General features: G+C 38.5%; 1 protein-coding gene across 1 annotated transcript in view; it reads right to left on the bottom strand.

The window, feature by feature from the left end:
- The window catches only part of UNC13C (unc-13 homolog C), a gene marked incomplete at both ends in the record, with an annotated part of 518328 nt that overhangs the window by 189246 nt on the left and 311962 nt on the right, over positions 1-17120 (bottom strand). The window contains one exon of the mRNA XM_079768690.1: positions 6747-6880. Within this exon, the coding sequence (XP_079624816.1) occupies positions 6747-6880 (134 nt within the window). The remainder of the gene's footprint in view (positions 1-6746; positions 6881-17120) is intronic.

Here is a 17120-nt window from a genome sequence, read left to right as displayed (position 1 = left end):
AAGCTGGTTCTTTGAAAGGATAAACAAGATTGATGAACCTCTAGCCAGGCTCACCAAGAAGCAAAGAGAGAGGAAACAAATAAACAAAATCAGAAATGAAAGAGGTGAGTAACAACCGATTCCACAGAAATACAAAGGATTATGAAAAAATACTATGAACAACAAAATGAACAACCTAGATGAAATGGACATATTCTTAGAAAAATACAAGCTCCAAAAACTCAATCAGGAATGCCAGAAGCCAAATCCAGCATGTCAGCAGGGCTGAATCATCTGGGAATGGCTAAAGGGCATTTCCCCAAACCTGAAAAGGATGCATAAAATGATTACTTGCTGCCAAACAGCTGAGGGCATCTTTTTTATTTATTTATTTTTAAATATATTTTACTGATTTTTTACAGAGAAGAAGGGAGAGGGATAGAGAGTTAGAAACATCGATGAGAGAGAAACATCGATCAGCTGCCTCCTGCACACCCCTCACTGGGGATGTGCCCGCAACCAAGGTACATGCCCTTGACCGGAATCGAACCTGGGACCCTTCAGTCTGCAGGCCGAGGCTCTATCCACTGAGCCAAACCTGTTAGGGAAGGGCATCTTACTCTACATGTTATTGTCTTCTACTGGCCAAACACCTGAACAGCCGAAGGCAATCCTCAATCTGACAATGGATTCTGTACCTAACCCTACCCTTTGATGTGTATATCTCCACCTTGCCTTAGGACAAATTGTGTTAATAAAAAGCAAGGGGTCCTGAGAGGAGAACTTAGTTCCTTTAGCTAAGCTCCTCTGGCTCCCATAATACGTTCCAAAATTATGTTTTGTCTCTGTACTCTTGATTAATTTACGCACAGCACCTTCTCCAGAACACTTCTAGATACTGGATCAAGACCACCGGCGTTAAAGAATAATAATAATAAAAAAAACCTGAATAGGCCAATAACTACCGAAGAAATTGAAGCAGTGATCAAAAATCTTCCAGCAAACAAAAGCCCTGGTCCGGATGGCTTTACAGGGGAGTTCTACCAAGCATTCAAAGAAAAATTGAAAGCTACCCTCTTTAGATTATTCAAAAAAAATTCAACAGGAAGGCACACTTCCAAGCTCTTTCTATGAAGCCAGCATTACCCTAATTCCAAAACCAGATAACGACACCACAGAAAAAGAGAACTATAGGCCAATATCCTTGATGAACATAGATGCTAAAATCCTCAACAAAATTCTATCAAATTGGGTCCAGCATTACATTAGAAAGATTATACACCATGACCAAGTGGGATTTATTCTGCAGATGCAAGGATGGTATAATAACTGCAAATCAATAAAAGTGATACATCACATAAACAAACTGAAAGACAAAAATCACATAATCATATCAATCACTGTAGAAAAAGCATTTGACAAAATCCAACACCCTTTCTTGATAAAAACTCTCAGCAAAGTGGGAATAGAGGGATCATACCTCAACATAATAAAAGCCCTATGTGAGAAAGCTACAGCCAAAATCATACTCAATGGGCAAAAACTAAACCCATTTCCCCTAAGAACAGGAACAAGACAAGGATGCCCACTTTCCCCACTCCTGTTCAATATAGTACTGGAACTGCTAGCCATAGTGATTAGACAAGAAGAAGAAATAAAAGGCATCCAAATTGGAAAAGAAGTAAGACTCTCATTCACAGATGACATGATACTCTACACGGAAAACCCCAAAGACTCCACCAAAAAACTATTAGACCTAATAACTGATTTTGACAATGTAGCAGGATACAAAATTAACACCCAGAAATCTATGGCCTTTTTATACACCAATAATGAACTCACAGAAAGAGAAACGAAAAAAACAATCCCACTTACCATTGCACCAAAAAAAAAAAAAAATTAAGATACCTAGGAATAAACTTAACTAAGGAGGTAAAAGACCTGTACTTGGAAAACTACAGGACATTTAATAAAGAGATAGAGGAAGACATAAACAAATGGAAGAACATACCATGTTCATAGATTGGTAGAATCAACATCATTAAAATGTCCATACTACCCAAAGCAATCTACAGATTCAATGCAATCCCTTAAAATACCAACAGCATATTTCAAAGATCTAGAACAAACTCTCCAAAAATTCATCTGGGATAAGAAAAGACCCTGAATAGCCACAGCAATCCCGAGAAAGAAGAACAAAGTTGGGGAGTAGGGGGGATCACAATACCAGATATCAAACTATATTACCAAGCTACAGTTCTCAAAACTGCCTGGTACTGGCACAAGAACAGACATATAGACCAATGGAACAGAACAGAGAACCCAGAAATCAACCCAAGACATTATGCTCAATTAATATTTGACAAAGGAGGCAAGAGCATACAATGGGGTCAAAACAGTCTCTTCAATAAATGGTGCTGGGAAATTTGGTCAGATACATGCAAAAAATGAAACTAGATCACCAACTTACACCATACACAAAAACAAACTCAAAATGTCTAAAGGACTTAAATGTAAGATGGGAAACCATAAAAATCCTATAAGACTGCATAGGCAGTAAAATAGCAGACATATGTTGTAGCAACATCTTTACCGACACAGCTCCTAGGGCAATGGAGACTAAGGAGAAAATAAACAAATGGGACTACATCAAAATAAAAAAGCTTTTGCACAGCAAAAGAAACCATCAACAAAACAACAAGAAAGCCCACTGCATGGGAGAACATATTTGCCAATGCTATTTCAGATAAGGGTACAGAGAACTCATACAACTTAACAAAAGGAAGATAAACGATCCAATAAAAAAATGGGCAAAGGACCTAAATAGACACTTTTCGAAAGAGGACATACAGAAGGCCAATAGATATATGAAAACATTCTCAAAGTCACTAATCATCTGAGAGATGCAAATCAAAACAACAATGAGATACCATCTCACACCTGTTAGAATGGCTATCATCAACAAATCAATAAACGACAAGTGCTGGTGAGGATGTGGAGAAAAAGGAACCCTCCTGCATGGCTGGTGGGAATGCAGACTGGTGCAGCCACTGTGGAAGACAGTATGAAGTTTCCTCAAAAAGTTAAAAATGGAACTCCCATTTGCGCCAGTAATTCCACTTCTAGGACTATATCCCAAGAAACTAGAAACACCAATCAGAAAGGATATATGCACCCCTATGTTCATAGCAGCACAATTTACAATAACTAAGATTTGGAAACAACCTAAGTGCCCATCAGCAGATGAGTGGATTAAAAAACTGTGGTACATCTATACAATGGAATACTACGTGCTATAAAAAAGAAGGAACTTTTACCATTTGCAACAGCATGGAGGGAACTGGAGAACATTATGCTAAGCGAAATAAGCCAATCAAAAGACAAATATTGCATGATCTCACTCCTATGTGGGATATAATGATCAACATAATTTGATGAACAAAAATAGAGCCAGAGACAAATGGCAGGAGTTGGGGGGTTAGAGAGCAACCAAAGAACTTGTATGCATGCATATTAGCATAACCAATGGACACAGACACTGGGGCTGTGGGGGCTTACCTGGGGTAGGAATGGCTGGGGGGTGAGTGTCAATGGGCGGGGGGAGGAAAGGAGATATATGTAAAACTTTAGACAATTAAAAAAAAAAGAAGAGAAAAGAAACCGGTTTACTTTAAAACAAACAAACAACAAAAAAAAACCAATAGTTTTAATTAACCAAAATGTTTCATTTTCAGAAGATTAATAAATGTCTAGCCAGTTGGACAGGAAAAAATGAGAGGCTATGTAAAATATCAATATTAAAGATGAGGAAGGAGAAATTATTCAGATTTATAGACGTTAAAAGAATAATACAAAATGTCCTGAGTAATCATATGATAACAAATTTGACCACTTAGATTAAATAAAATAAAATTTTTAAAAAGACACAAACTACAAAAACTCAAGAACAATAGGTTTGGGAAAACCAAAATGGTGACAAGGAAGCTCCTGAACTTCCCTCATCCAGGCATGTACTGAATGTATGACTACTAGAGTATACCTAGTATCTCAACTTTTAAGACTCCCATCTGAGGCATGGAATCCAGAAACAACTAGTTCTGAAAGCCAACAGTGCTTTTGTACATAAGACTCATAGGACCATAGCAAATAAAGAAGCTGTTACCAATGTGTGCATGAGCACTTCCTGCCGCTGTCCCCTGGAGGCTCAGTCCAGAAAGAAGAGGCAAAAATGTCCATCTCCTAGTCTTTCTCTGGAACGGGCTGGACTGCATACTTTGCAAGCTGATGCCCGGGGGCTTGGCTTCTAATTTAGCATGCATCTGGGGGATGGCTGAGACCCTCCCCAGAGCACAGGAACGCCAATGGGCACTTCTCCTGTGTTCTCCCCTTAGCTTGTTCCAACAACAAAATTACATTGCCAGTATCTCCTAAAAGGAGATTTCCACACCTTTTAGTGCCCCAACTTTTATGGCTATCACCAGAGAGACAGGTCATCAAATCACACAGCTCTGATACTAATAGGGCTTGCATTCACAAGTCCCACAGGGCTATGGCAAACAAATAAGCAGTGTTGCAATAGGTGCAGGTGTATCCTCTTCCCCACCTCCACCCCTGTGGCTCTATTCCTGGGCTCAGTGTAGAACAGAGCAGGAAAAAGTGCCCATCTTCCAGTTTCTCCCTGGAAGGAGCTTAATTACATTCTTTCCCCGCTGTTGCCCCAGGGTCTGGCTTCTAATTAGCCTGCATCCGGGCTGGCTGCATTCCTCCCCTTCGGGACACTGACAGGTCTTGGTACACCCTCAGCTGGGAGCCACTAAGAACAAAGACAGAAGCTTGGACTATCATAAAGGTTTGAGAGAAAACCCAGAGCTCGGGCTGCACTGAGTGAGAAGACCACTCTGTGAAGTCTGGGCAGTTTTATCTAAAGTACAGAAACGGACACAGAGTCAAGAAAAGTGAAGACGCAAGGGGATGTCTTAGACAAAAGAACAAGATAAATTACCAGAAACTGATCTTAATGAAATGGAGGTAAGTGATTTGCCTGATAGGAAGTTTGAAATAATGGGCATAAAAATGCCCACTGATGTCAGGAAATCAATGCATGAACACCGTGAGAATTTCAACAAAGAATATATAAAAGGCAAAGAGAGACTCTTACAAGCAGCAAGAGAAAAACAGCTTGTTACAAAAAAAGGAAATCCCTATAAGGCTATCAGTGGATTTTCAGCAAAAATTTTGCAGGCAAGAGGGGAGTGAGATGATATATTAAAAGTGCTGAAAGAAAAAACCTGTCAAACAAGAATATTCTATTTAGCAGAATTTTCTTTCATAATTGAGGGAGCGATAGTTTTCCAGACTAAAGCCGAAGACATTTATCACCGCTTTACCAATGTATGAATCAATAGATCAATGGAACAGAGTACAGAATTACGCACTTACACATATACTTAAATTGATTATTTTACAAAGTTGCCAAAGTAATTCAAAGGGGGAAGGATAATTTTTCTAACAAGCAGAGTTGAAAATATTAGATAAACATATGAAAAAATCCCAAAGAATCTTTAACTCTATATCATAGCATATACAAAAAACAAACAAATAAACAAAAACTTGAAATGAATCATAGACTTCAAAGTAAGATATCTAGAAGAAAACTGTGGTTGCAAGTTGACGGGGTGTTGCAAATATTTCTTAAATAGGGCACAAAAATCCAAAATTATAAAGGAAAACAAGTGATAAATTGGATTATTTTTTAAAAAGCTACTCAAAAGATACTAGTAAGAAAATGGAAAATAAAGTCACAAACTAAGAGAAATACTTTGAAATTTATATTTAACAACATACCTTTATTTAGAATATATAAAGAACTATTACAACTCAATAATTAGAAAATAAACATTCCAATTTGCAAATGGCAAAAAGATTTGAATAGACATTTCACCAAAAAGATATCTGGATGGCAAATAAGCACATAAAAAGATGGCTGATATTAGTATTTAGAAAAGCACAAATTAAAACCACAGTGAGCTACTAATGTACACTATTTGAATAACTACAATTAAAGTCCAATTATACCAAGGGTTGGCAATGTACAACCACTTTGTAAAGCATGTTGGCAGTTTAACGAAATATTAAAAATGTACCTACAACATGAAATGAAATAGTGTGTCTATGCAAAAACTTATAAACAAATATTCAAAGCAACCTAATCTGAAAAAAAAACCCAACACAAAACAATGGTGACACTAACACTAAACCTAACCCTATATTTGAATGGATACACATTTTTGTGGTATATCTACATAGTGGAATATTACTCAGAAATAAAACAAGATGAAGTATTGACAATATGATCTGGATGAATCTCAAAATATGGGTGAAAAAATCAGACCAAATAATATATGTCACTTATTATTCCTTTACTAAAAAGGATAAAATCTCTAAACTAGTTTACAGTATCAGAAAGCAGACCAGTGGTTATCTGGTATGGGTTACGCAAGACACATGGAAACTCAGTGGGTGATAGATATCTTCAGTATAAAACATAGATTCCAAATAGAGGAAAGACATTTGGTTTTTTAAGGACTAGGTTTCACAGAAAGAAATGTGACTTTAAACATGACATTAAAAACAATAATAGAAAATAAAACAAAGATTTTTCTTTCTGTGTACCACTATCATTGTCATGAGATTATAAACTGTACTTCAAATACTTATTTTAACTTCAGTTGAATAAAATCAATTCATTTGTAAAACAGTGTACTTACTGATTCAGGACAGGTGTGTAGGCAGTTTTATCCTCATCAATAATTGTGACCATCAGGGTAATAAGTTGCGGCCAAAAATCCAAATTTTTGGTGGTTGGTCCCTGTTCTTCCCGAGGAATGTCCTGTTTCTTATTCTGCTCACAGGTCATATAACATGCAAAAAACAAAACAAAATAAAACAAAAAACGGGTTAAATGGTGTGACTTTAGTTAGATGTCACTGTCAAACAAGAGGATCAGAGAAAAATGTGATGAAAAAATTCTTAGATCATGTGAGGCAAAACTACAAAATTCAGATTTCCTTTCTTCATTAAATAGGACCCCATAAGATAGTGGCCAGGCTTTATTTCTAAATGCTTTGGTTCTGGAGTAATTGTTTCTCTTCTTCTGACTATAGTCTTAAGAATTATTATTGCGGAAATTATCCTTTTTATGGGATTTCACCCAAGGAGAAAGGTTGAATTCTTTGTATACAAAGGTGTGTGTGTGTGTGTGTGTGTGTGTGTGTGTGTGTGTGTATGGCTGTGTGTGAAAATTTATCCAAATTTATCCTGCCAAAATATTTTGTTCCAGGTCAAGTTGGTAGCAAGTGGGCAGAATGCAAGGCTGCCTGGTAACAAAGTCAGTACTATTAGATTCTATAATATATACATATTACATGCATGGCCCATAACTCTCTTAATCCACTTGCAAATGTATCTAGTTAACTAAAACTTTGGAAGCCTATTTATGTGTGTGTGTGTGTGTGTGTGTGTGTGTGTGCACGCGATATTTGAATCCTTCTTGATTTATCATACTGAATGAATTCTCCAACTCTCACCTCTAGAAAGAAGAGTGTAACCAGGATGGTCTAAATTTACATTGAGATTAAGGAAGTACAATAATAATCCTGAAAGTTTCACATATAAACTTCATATTCTATGCGTATAATTCTTTCAGACATACTGATAAATTATGCTGGTTATTTTGTTTGGTGGATATTCTTCTTAGAGCACTTCTTTTACATTTACTTTTTTAAATTAGGCCAAAAAAATGATAAAGGCAAGATGGCTTCGTTTACTGTTTTTGCTAAATTATTTACAAGTTTCTAGGTCCAGAATATCTGAAAACTTCAATTTGTGGCTCAGAAACTTCATGGGATCCCTGATATAAAAGGTAGATTAGATTATATTTGGCCCAACCAATTGCCATATTTAACTACCAAGTCTTATCAGAAAATCAGCTACCCTCTGCTGAATGGTTGTATGCAGATCTTCTAATGCTGCCAAAGACATGTAACCAGATTTGGGTGAGTCATCACCCAATTATCATTCTCACTTAAGTTAAAATACAACCCTATGTGGAATCCACTAACTATTTCAGACCTCCACACACAGACTGTAATGTACCTTTAGGGACACATAATTTTCTAGGGTGCTTTCAAGTGCTGTTGATTAACCTTTATGCTCAAAATGCAACATATTAAAAGTTAGAAAACAGCCGAAACCGGTTTGGCTCAGTGGATAGAGCGTCGGCTTGCGGACTCAAGGGTCCCAGGTTCGATTCCGGTCAAGGGCATGTACCTTGGTTGCGGGCACATCCCCAGTAGGGGGTGTGCAAGAGGCAGCTGATTGATGATTCTCTCTCATCGATGTTTCTGACTCTCTATCCCTCTCTCTTCCTCTCTGTAAAAAATCAATAAAATATATTAAAAAAAAAAGTTGGAAAACAAAATTAAAATAGTCAAAAATTAGTGGCTGGCACAAATTACTTCAAATTTCCAGAGTGAACAATAAGCAGTGTTCAAAGGATCTTAAGAACCTTGTATGTCTGGTCCCTGAGAACCACTTGAAAGTCCTTGGCAGGCTTCCCTTTTCAATTCCTGAGGCACATCAAGGCACATCAGTAGATCTTTCAGAAGATAAAGGCAGCAATGCAGGCTTACAAATATTCAGCCTTGCCTACTTTAAATTTTTATGTTTCTTTTTTAATTGATTTCAGAGAGAAGAAGGGAGAAGGAGAGAGAGAAACATCAATGAGAGAGAATCATCAATCAGCTTCCTCTTGCACGCCCCCTACTGGGGATCAAGCCCATAACCCAGGCATGTGTCCTGACCTGGAATCAAACCTGGTGCACATGTCTACAGACAACCACTGAGCCACACCAGCTTGAGCAAGCCTTGTCTACTTTTAAATTACATTTTCTACTAAAATTTCTCTTTCTTTTGTGAACAGGGCTTTATTGTTGTCACAATAATGTAATTATTTACTCATTACATTAAGATCAATGGATTTCCCTCTCTATGATGTAGTTAGAAATCAGAGAGACTGGTGAGTTGTGAAGGTTATAAATAAAATTAGTTCTGATGGCCATGGTAGACTATATTAGAATACTATCATTCATCATCATGATGTGCACATAGCCAAACTGTATGTCTAACTTATGTCAAGTAATGTAATTAAATGAGAGGAAATGACTATAGATGATATATTTAACATCACAGTCACTTATCATCATTCTGCAAAGAGTGATATGGAAAGGAGGAGAGACTAAAGTACGTAGCTGAATATGCATTAATTCTAAAGTCACAAAATATACTTCCATTACTCTTTTTTTGTGACATTAGAAGATTATTGATAGTACAATGCTTTGCATCATATTCTGTATGTTGCACCAAAATAAACCAAATGGAATGCTGAGTCAGTAAGTTTTTACATATCACAGAGCAATATCATAAATCAGGTTTTCCCTATTTTATTAGTGCATTGTTTTTAAAGATCTTTAATTGAATTTTATATAGAGAGAGAGCAACATCTATGTGAGAGCAAAACATTGATTCGCTGCCTCCTGCATACCCCCTACCAGGAACCAAGCCCATAACCCCAGCATGTGCCCTGACTGAGAATTGAATAAGTAACATGTGGATGCATGGGGCGATACTCAACCAACTGAGCCCCACTGGTCAGAAGGACTAGTGCATCTTAATATAATATGTTTAAAATAATGGGGTACAGGCCTGGCCAGTGGGGCTTAGTTGGTTGAGCATCCTCCCATGCACTAAAAGGACTTTGGTTTGATTCCCAATCAGTGTACATACCTGAGTTGCTGTTCAATCACAGTCAGTGTGTGTAGGGGAGGCAAGTGATTAAAGTTTCTCTCTCACATTGATGTTGTTCTCTCTCTCTTCCTCTCTCTCTAAAATCAATAAAAACATATTTAAAAATAGTATTTAAAAAAGTAAATAAAAAATTAAATAATGGGATACAATGAGGTATATTAGAATATATACCTGATATATTAAGGATTACATTTTCTAAGTAAGACTTTATTTATCTCCTTGAGGTCTACTAGGGCATTTGACTTAGGGTTGGAAAATTAAAATAATGATAGTAAACATTTTGAAAAGCTAATAAGTACATTAATATTTATTGAAACTGCCAGGGTTCTTTTCCCAACCTTACAAAGGGTTCAGCATTCTAGAGAAAGGGGCTGCGTATAGATGATTAAAGAGTCCAGAGACGAAAGATAATTTTGAAAAGCATTGGGGGTCAGAGGAGCTTCAGCTGAAGGGAGCTAAAGACTCCTACCTTGACCAAGGACCTGTGCTTTAGTTCAACACAATTTGTCCTAAGGCAAGGTGGAAATAATATACTTCAAAGGGTAGGGTATCAAAGGATATTATCAGTTTGGGGAATAGCCCACAGCCGTTCAGGTGTTTGGCCAACAGGAGGCAATAAAATGCCCTGAGCTGTCTGGCAGTTAACAATCTTATTCAGGTTTGGGGGAAGTGCCCTTTAGCTGTTTCCAACAGGTAAATTACATATGTGGCTCACCCTTGTTGAGCCCACCAAGTCTCATCAACCTTTTGACAGAACTCTTGTAATTATTACATGCTGGAATTGGTTCCCGGCAGAAACTTTTAAAAATTAGTACTTATTATAATAATATAGTTTATAATATATTTGCATGATATTCAAGTATTATAATTATAAACTCAATAACAATGAACAAAGTACAATAAATATAAAACTATGAGTTAGTAGTTCAATTTTAATTTTGGTCATCATTATTACAACAACTAAAATATATTTTGCTAATAAGACTATTGAGGAAAGAAACTTGAAAGGAAATCTGTGACAGTAATGAGGAGAGGAATTTTTGAAAGTGCAAAGTTGCTAGGGTCAGCTGAATAAAGTATCCAAAAGTTATGTTTAAAAATGATAATTTAGTACCATAAAAAGCTGGTACAGACAAGCTGATAAGATTTATACTATACCTTCATAATTTCAAATAAGAAAATATGAAGATACTCCAAGAAAAGATCAACATATAGCAAGAACTGTTATGTGCAAAAAACAAAAGTGTTGAAATAATAGATGATATCTTCATGATAGTAAGACTTATGCAACACTTCTAAGATTGCTATATTTCTGTGGCATTCTATCTGTTTGTTCAATGGGCATATGTAATTTTTTAATCCTCACCCTAAGATATATTTTTATTGATTTCAGAGAGGAAGAGAGAAGGAGAAAGAGATAGAAACATCAATGATGAGAGAGCATCATTGGTTGCTGTTCCTGCACTCCCCACACTGGGGATTGAGACTGCAACCAGGGCATGTGCCCTGACTGGGAATCGAACAATGACCTCCTGGTTCACAGGTCCACGCTCAACCATTGAACCATGCAGCAGGGTTATTTTATCGATTTGAGAGAGAGAAAGGGGGGGGGGGAGAGAGAGAGAGAGAGAGAGAGAGAGAGAGAGAGAGAGAGAGAGAGAAAGAGAGAGAGAGAGAGAAATTGATCAGTTGCCTCCCAAATGTTTCCTGACCAGGGATCTAACTCAGAACCTTGGAATGTACCCTGACTGGGAATCAAACTCACAACCTTTTGGTGTATGGGATGACATTCCAACCAACTGATCCACCCTGTCATGGAGAGCATAGGTATCAGTATTGCTGAGAAGGATTGCTAAAATACAGATCGCTAGGCCCTTCCCACAGACTTCCTGATGCAGTAGGTCGAGGGTGATACTTGAGAATATGCATATATAATGGAGTCTCAAGTAATTCTGTTGCCGCTGATTCAGGGCCTAGATTGAGAACAACTGCTCTGAGAGCTAATACTAGAGCATAGTTTCTCAAATGTATTTAAACTTGATAAACCCTGCACTCCCTCCTATTTTCCACACCCCATGTTCCTCTGAAAATACTTAGGGGGAAAATGGCTCTAGCGATAGATGCCTTTAAATCCTGAAATACTTTGTGTGTCACATTAAGGAATCTGCATTTAAACCAAACTTCATTAAATGATTTTAAACATGGGAGTATTTAATTACATTTGTTTCTTTAAATGACTTGGAAGTAGCAGTAAATTTAATGAAATCAAATGTATAAAAGAGTCAAGTAAAATTGATACAACTCATTGCCTAGTTGGTGAGAAGGAAGAGAGAGAGAAACCAAGTGGAATATTCAGAAGGTAATTAGGTAGATTGGTCTGACATGAAAAAGTATTCTGGACTATTAAATATAGATAGAAGAATTCTAGGATACAAATGGTAGCTGAAATTATGGAGTAAATAAGATTACTCAAAGAGAGGGAAGAGAATTGATGGCTAGAAATAAAACCTTGGGGGGAAATTCTAAAAAACAGAAAGAATAAAAACTTTTTAAAGAGAAGCATAGATGGAGAAATGAGGCCCCTGTTGAAATGGAAGAGAATGGGATCTAGTGTGTATGTGGGAAGATTAGCCTCAAATATAAATGAAAAACATGCTATCCTTGGAGTCGATAAAGAGTCTTATAGATAAATCTTGTTGATGGAGAACAAGAAATGCTAGGAATTTCCATCCTGTGAGAAGAGGAGGAGTAGATAGTAAAGGTTTGAAATAGCTCCTTAAAGAATAGGAGAGAGCCTTGAGTTGAACCCAAGTGACACTGCCATGTAGCTTGGGGGCTCTGCTGAGAGTGGGTCGCTGAATGTAGGGTGACACGGCTCTACCTCATCATGAATTCTCTCCAGTACTAAATGTAGATGCCAAGGAAAGAGTGTTGGATTTGCTACTGGAGTGCAATGAAAGGAGGAAGGGAGAAACAAATTTGAGTGTTTGACAAGAATGGTTGAAATGCTGGAACAAACATTTATTTTGGTCCAGAGAAAGAAAGAAGGGAAATGGAAGGCAAGAGGGAAGGAGTAGGGAGTGTGAAAGGTAGAAAGACAGCAGATGGTGTTTAAGCATTTAGATGATGGGAATGGGAGGCAGGAATAGGGATTAGGTAAAGGGTCCTAGAGTTGAGGTCTAGAAGAGCCAAAGAAAATGAATCCTTAGGTAAGATAATGAAGCTGTGGTTATCCTATATAATAAAAGCCTAGGGGGTGTCACACCCTTGCACGATGCCCTCGCATGACATCATCACAAGATGGCTGCCCTCATGTTGTCACAAAATGGCTGCCACAAGATGGCCACCCTCATGTCATCACAAGATAGCCACCACAAGATGGCCACCATAAGATGGCTGGCAGGGGAGAGCAGTTGTGGGCAATCAGGCCAGCAGGGGAGGGCAGCTGTGGGCAATTGCACTGGCAGGGAAGGGCAGTTGGGGGCAACCAGGCCGGCAGGGGAGGGGAGTTGGTTGTGACCAAGCCTGCAGGGGAGGGCAGTTGGGGGCAACCAGGCCAGCAGAGGAGGGCATTTGGGGGGGGAACAGGTCTGCAGGAGAGGGCAGTTGGGGGCGATTGGACCAGCAGGGAGCAGTTAGGCATCAATCAGGCTGGCAGGGGAGCAGTTAGGGGGTGAACAGGCTGGCAGACAGAAGCAGTTAGGAACAATCAGGCAGGTAGGCAGGTGAGCAGTTAGGAGCCCACAGTCCCGGATTGTGAGAGGGATGTCCGACTGCCAGTTTAGGCCCGATCCCACAGGGACATCATCCCCTGAGGGGTCCCAGATTGGAGAGGGTGCAGGCTGGGCTGAGGGACACCCTCCCTCCCCATGCACGAATTTTGTGCACCAGGCCTCTCGTCTTTGATAAACAACTTACACAATTTATATGTATAAGTAGGTGATTGCTACAATGTGCACAGGGAGATAACTGGTTCAAGGCAGGTAAGTGGCAATTAAAGGTTTTGGCAATAAGGTTTACAGATGTTAGAAATTTGAAAAATCGGATAGTGTGGCTATAAAGACACACACACACACACACACACACACACACACACACACACACATTGAGGTGGCCTGAATATTTAAAAAGAAAGAAGCTTAAAATATGATTTTTAAAAAAAACAAAGGCTGGCAAGATGAATTCATATTAAACTGTTAATTAGATATCTCATATATGTTTGGAACTTGCTATGACTCTGAGTTGGCTGTATACCTCCTCTGAAACAAGGAAATCTTAGCCCTGGCAGTACACTGGTTAGGAAAATGGAAACTCTACCCATAGCTATTGAAGCAGATCAAAGTTTCAGGAGCTCAGAAGATCTGAGATTCTTGTGAAGAGCGAGGCGGACAGTTTATCAGCTAGGAGAAGGAAGGACATTTATACTGCCCTATATCTGGATAGGCTCGGACCAAATTTCTCTAGGTACCCTTCCTCTTGCCCAGGGTAACCAGTTGGAACTTTCTTTATGCCAGTGGAGTCACCCTCCTTGCTTCTTTCTCCCAGATACTTCTGCCTTCTCTTAACAATCTAATACTTCACCACCCCCAAAGCAGCAAAAGAGGCATCTTTTCAACTCATTTCTTATTCAATCCTCACAACAAAATCATTAGCCTTGAAGATATAATATTCAAATGAACAATGGCCAGACCATGATGACAGAAATCTGACCCACAATCTTTGTACCGACCCGCCTGGGAAGCCAAACCATAGCTTCTGCAGCAGTCGGCTGGGAATGGTCAGGACTTGGTGATGACCACTAGTTTCCTCATATTTTGACCCCCTTCCAACTTGATATCAACCAGAGGAAGCCAACTATGCTCCCAGAACCAAGCACACAGAATGCCCTTCTCATTAGCTGACTCCCAGTTTCCCCCCTCAAACAAGCTCCAATGCCTTCCCTACTCTTCACTATAAAGCTGTCCCACTTCCCTGTCTGCCTTTGAGTCTCTGCCAAATAAAAGTGATGTTGGCTGTCTTCCTTCTTATAGCAAGATCTGAATAAATAGCCTCTGTTTTTTCTCATTTGGATGGTCTTCATTCATGTCCAATATCAAAGGCAAATATTAAAACCCACATTTCAGAGATAAAGAAACAGAGTTAACTTAATTCCCAGCCATCTTCTTAACTGAAAACAAGCATATAGACCACACTCTAAAAACTTGTTGTTGTTTTTTGGTTCCTTTATAGCCTCAACTCAAAGACTTGTTATATAATTTATAGACACATGAGAATCATTACCTCCCACTAATAATATTGAGCTGATTGTTATTCTGAGTTATATCTTGAATGGGAAGGAAGCATTCAGAGAATAATGTTATTGTTGCTTATATGAAATCCCTACACACTTCCTAGGTTCCTGAGACTATCACAACTTCTCTGCACATATTTGCAGTTTGAGAGCTATAGGCACAAGCAGGGTATTCTCCCCCTGCCCCCACGCACACCCAGTTTTAGAGCTTTCTTAATTGACATTGTTTTACCATTAGCATCCTGTTGCCCCCAAAACTCCTATTAAAGTTATTAATTAATCCTTACTGTTCATATCATCATAGTCCCTTCATCTGCTTGTCCCAACTAGTATCTGTTAAATTTCATTCAATTTTAGGTAATATGGACAATAAAACATGGACATAATAGGAAGATCCAGAGAAAGCAGCTGTGAGCTCTTCACGGATTTGCTACTCTGCTTGCCCAAATAGAAAACTATCAGAATACGCTAGTGTCCATAATGACTTTACTGAAATTGCTTATCTTGGTAATTCTGGAAGGCTAACTTTGCACTTGACTAATTATACTTAAGCAAAATGACATGCATCTCTGATCAAAGTGTGAACATATACACTGGAAGTAAAAAAAAAAAGCAGGATGTGAAAATATTTCACAGAGGCTTACACATAGAAGAGGAAAAAATGACAAAGGAGAAATGTTGTTAAGATGTATTAACTTTATGTGAACAAACTGATCACTATACCAGAGAGTTCCACAGCTCAGACCAAGGCGGTCCTGAAGCAGGATAGAAAGAAGTTAGGGAAAACTCTCAATGGGTAGAATGTGGAAACAAGTAGATATCTCAGGCCAATAAGCCTCTAGGTCCTCTCACCAGAGCCCCCACCCCCAACAAGTAAACCCCATCTTCAGGATACCTGAAGATTGTATTTAAAAATGTTGGTTCAACATTGCTAATAAAATACATCTTTGTCTCCTAAAAATAAAATAAAATAAAATAAAATAAAATAAAATAAAATAAAATAAATACAATAAAATAAATATGCTAGAAATACATTGCGGCAGAAACTGAATAGCTCTTCACCAAATCTGTTTCCCTCTCCCTGGAGTACAGAGCTAGACTACTGTGGAGGACTAAATGTGACTGCAAATTCTGATAACCCTTCCAGTAAAAGGAATGCCTATATTTTCTTCCCTTGAATATGGGTGACTTTGACCAATAGAACATAGAAGTGACATGTGTCATTTTCTAGGCTAAGTTTTAAGAAACTGGTGACTCCCAATGTCTGTCTCTTGTACCATTTGCTCTTAAAATCCAGCCACTAAGCTGTGAGAACATCCAAGTGGCCCTGTGAAGAGGCCCATGTGGAGAAGGACAGACACATGTTCAGATTTCACTAACAATCAATCTCTTTGGAGGCCTTTCCTTCTGCCTGTCACCACTCAATCCCCGATCACTGTCACGTGTTTATCACACAGCAATGGATAACCAGGACAAGTATATTTCCTAGCATCCTTTGCAGTTGGAAACAGGACTGAGTTCTAGCCAATAGAATGCAATAAGTGCTATAGCCTAAAAACTTCCCATGCACAATCCTCTGTGTTCCTTTTCTTTCTCCCACTTTGCTACACACAAAAGCACAGCTATTTCAGTACCATGTTTAAGATGGTAGAGTCACAGGGTAGAAGAAATCCAGTTCTCTTAAATCACTGATTGGTGGAGTAAACAGTTGCTTGCTCATGGATAATCGTGCTGTATTGCATCAGCTCACCTGATTTCAATGTATCTATGGTGAGTGATTATATCTATGTTGCCAGGGTCCCACATTAAGCATCTGCGGCAACCTCTCTCTGCTTTGCTGCTTGGGGATTTTTATAAAGTCATAAAAGGCCATTCTGTCGCACTCCAATTGTGGCCGAGAGTATGGAGGAATCAAGGGCTCGGCCTCCCTGTATTAGATTCCGAGGGCTGTCATAACAAATTACCACACACTTGGTGGCTTAAAACA

The sequence above is a fragment of the Cnephaeus nilssonii genome (assembly GCF_951640355.1).
Source record: "Cnephaeus nilssonii genome assembly, chromosome: 4".
NCBI lineage: Eukaryota > Metazoa > Chordata > Mammalia > Chiroptera > Vespertilionidae > Cnephaeus > Cnephaeus nilssonii.
Note: the sequence above shows the minus strand (reverse complement) of the source record. Positions and strands in the feature narration are given on the sequence as shown.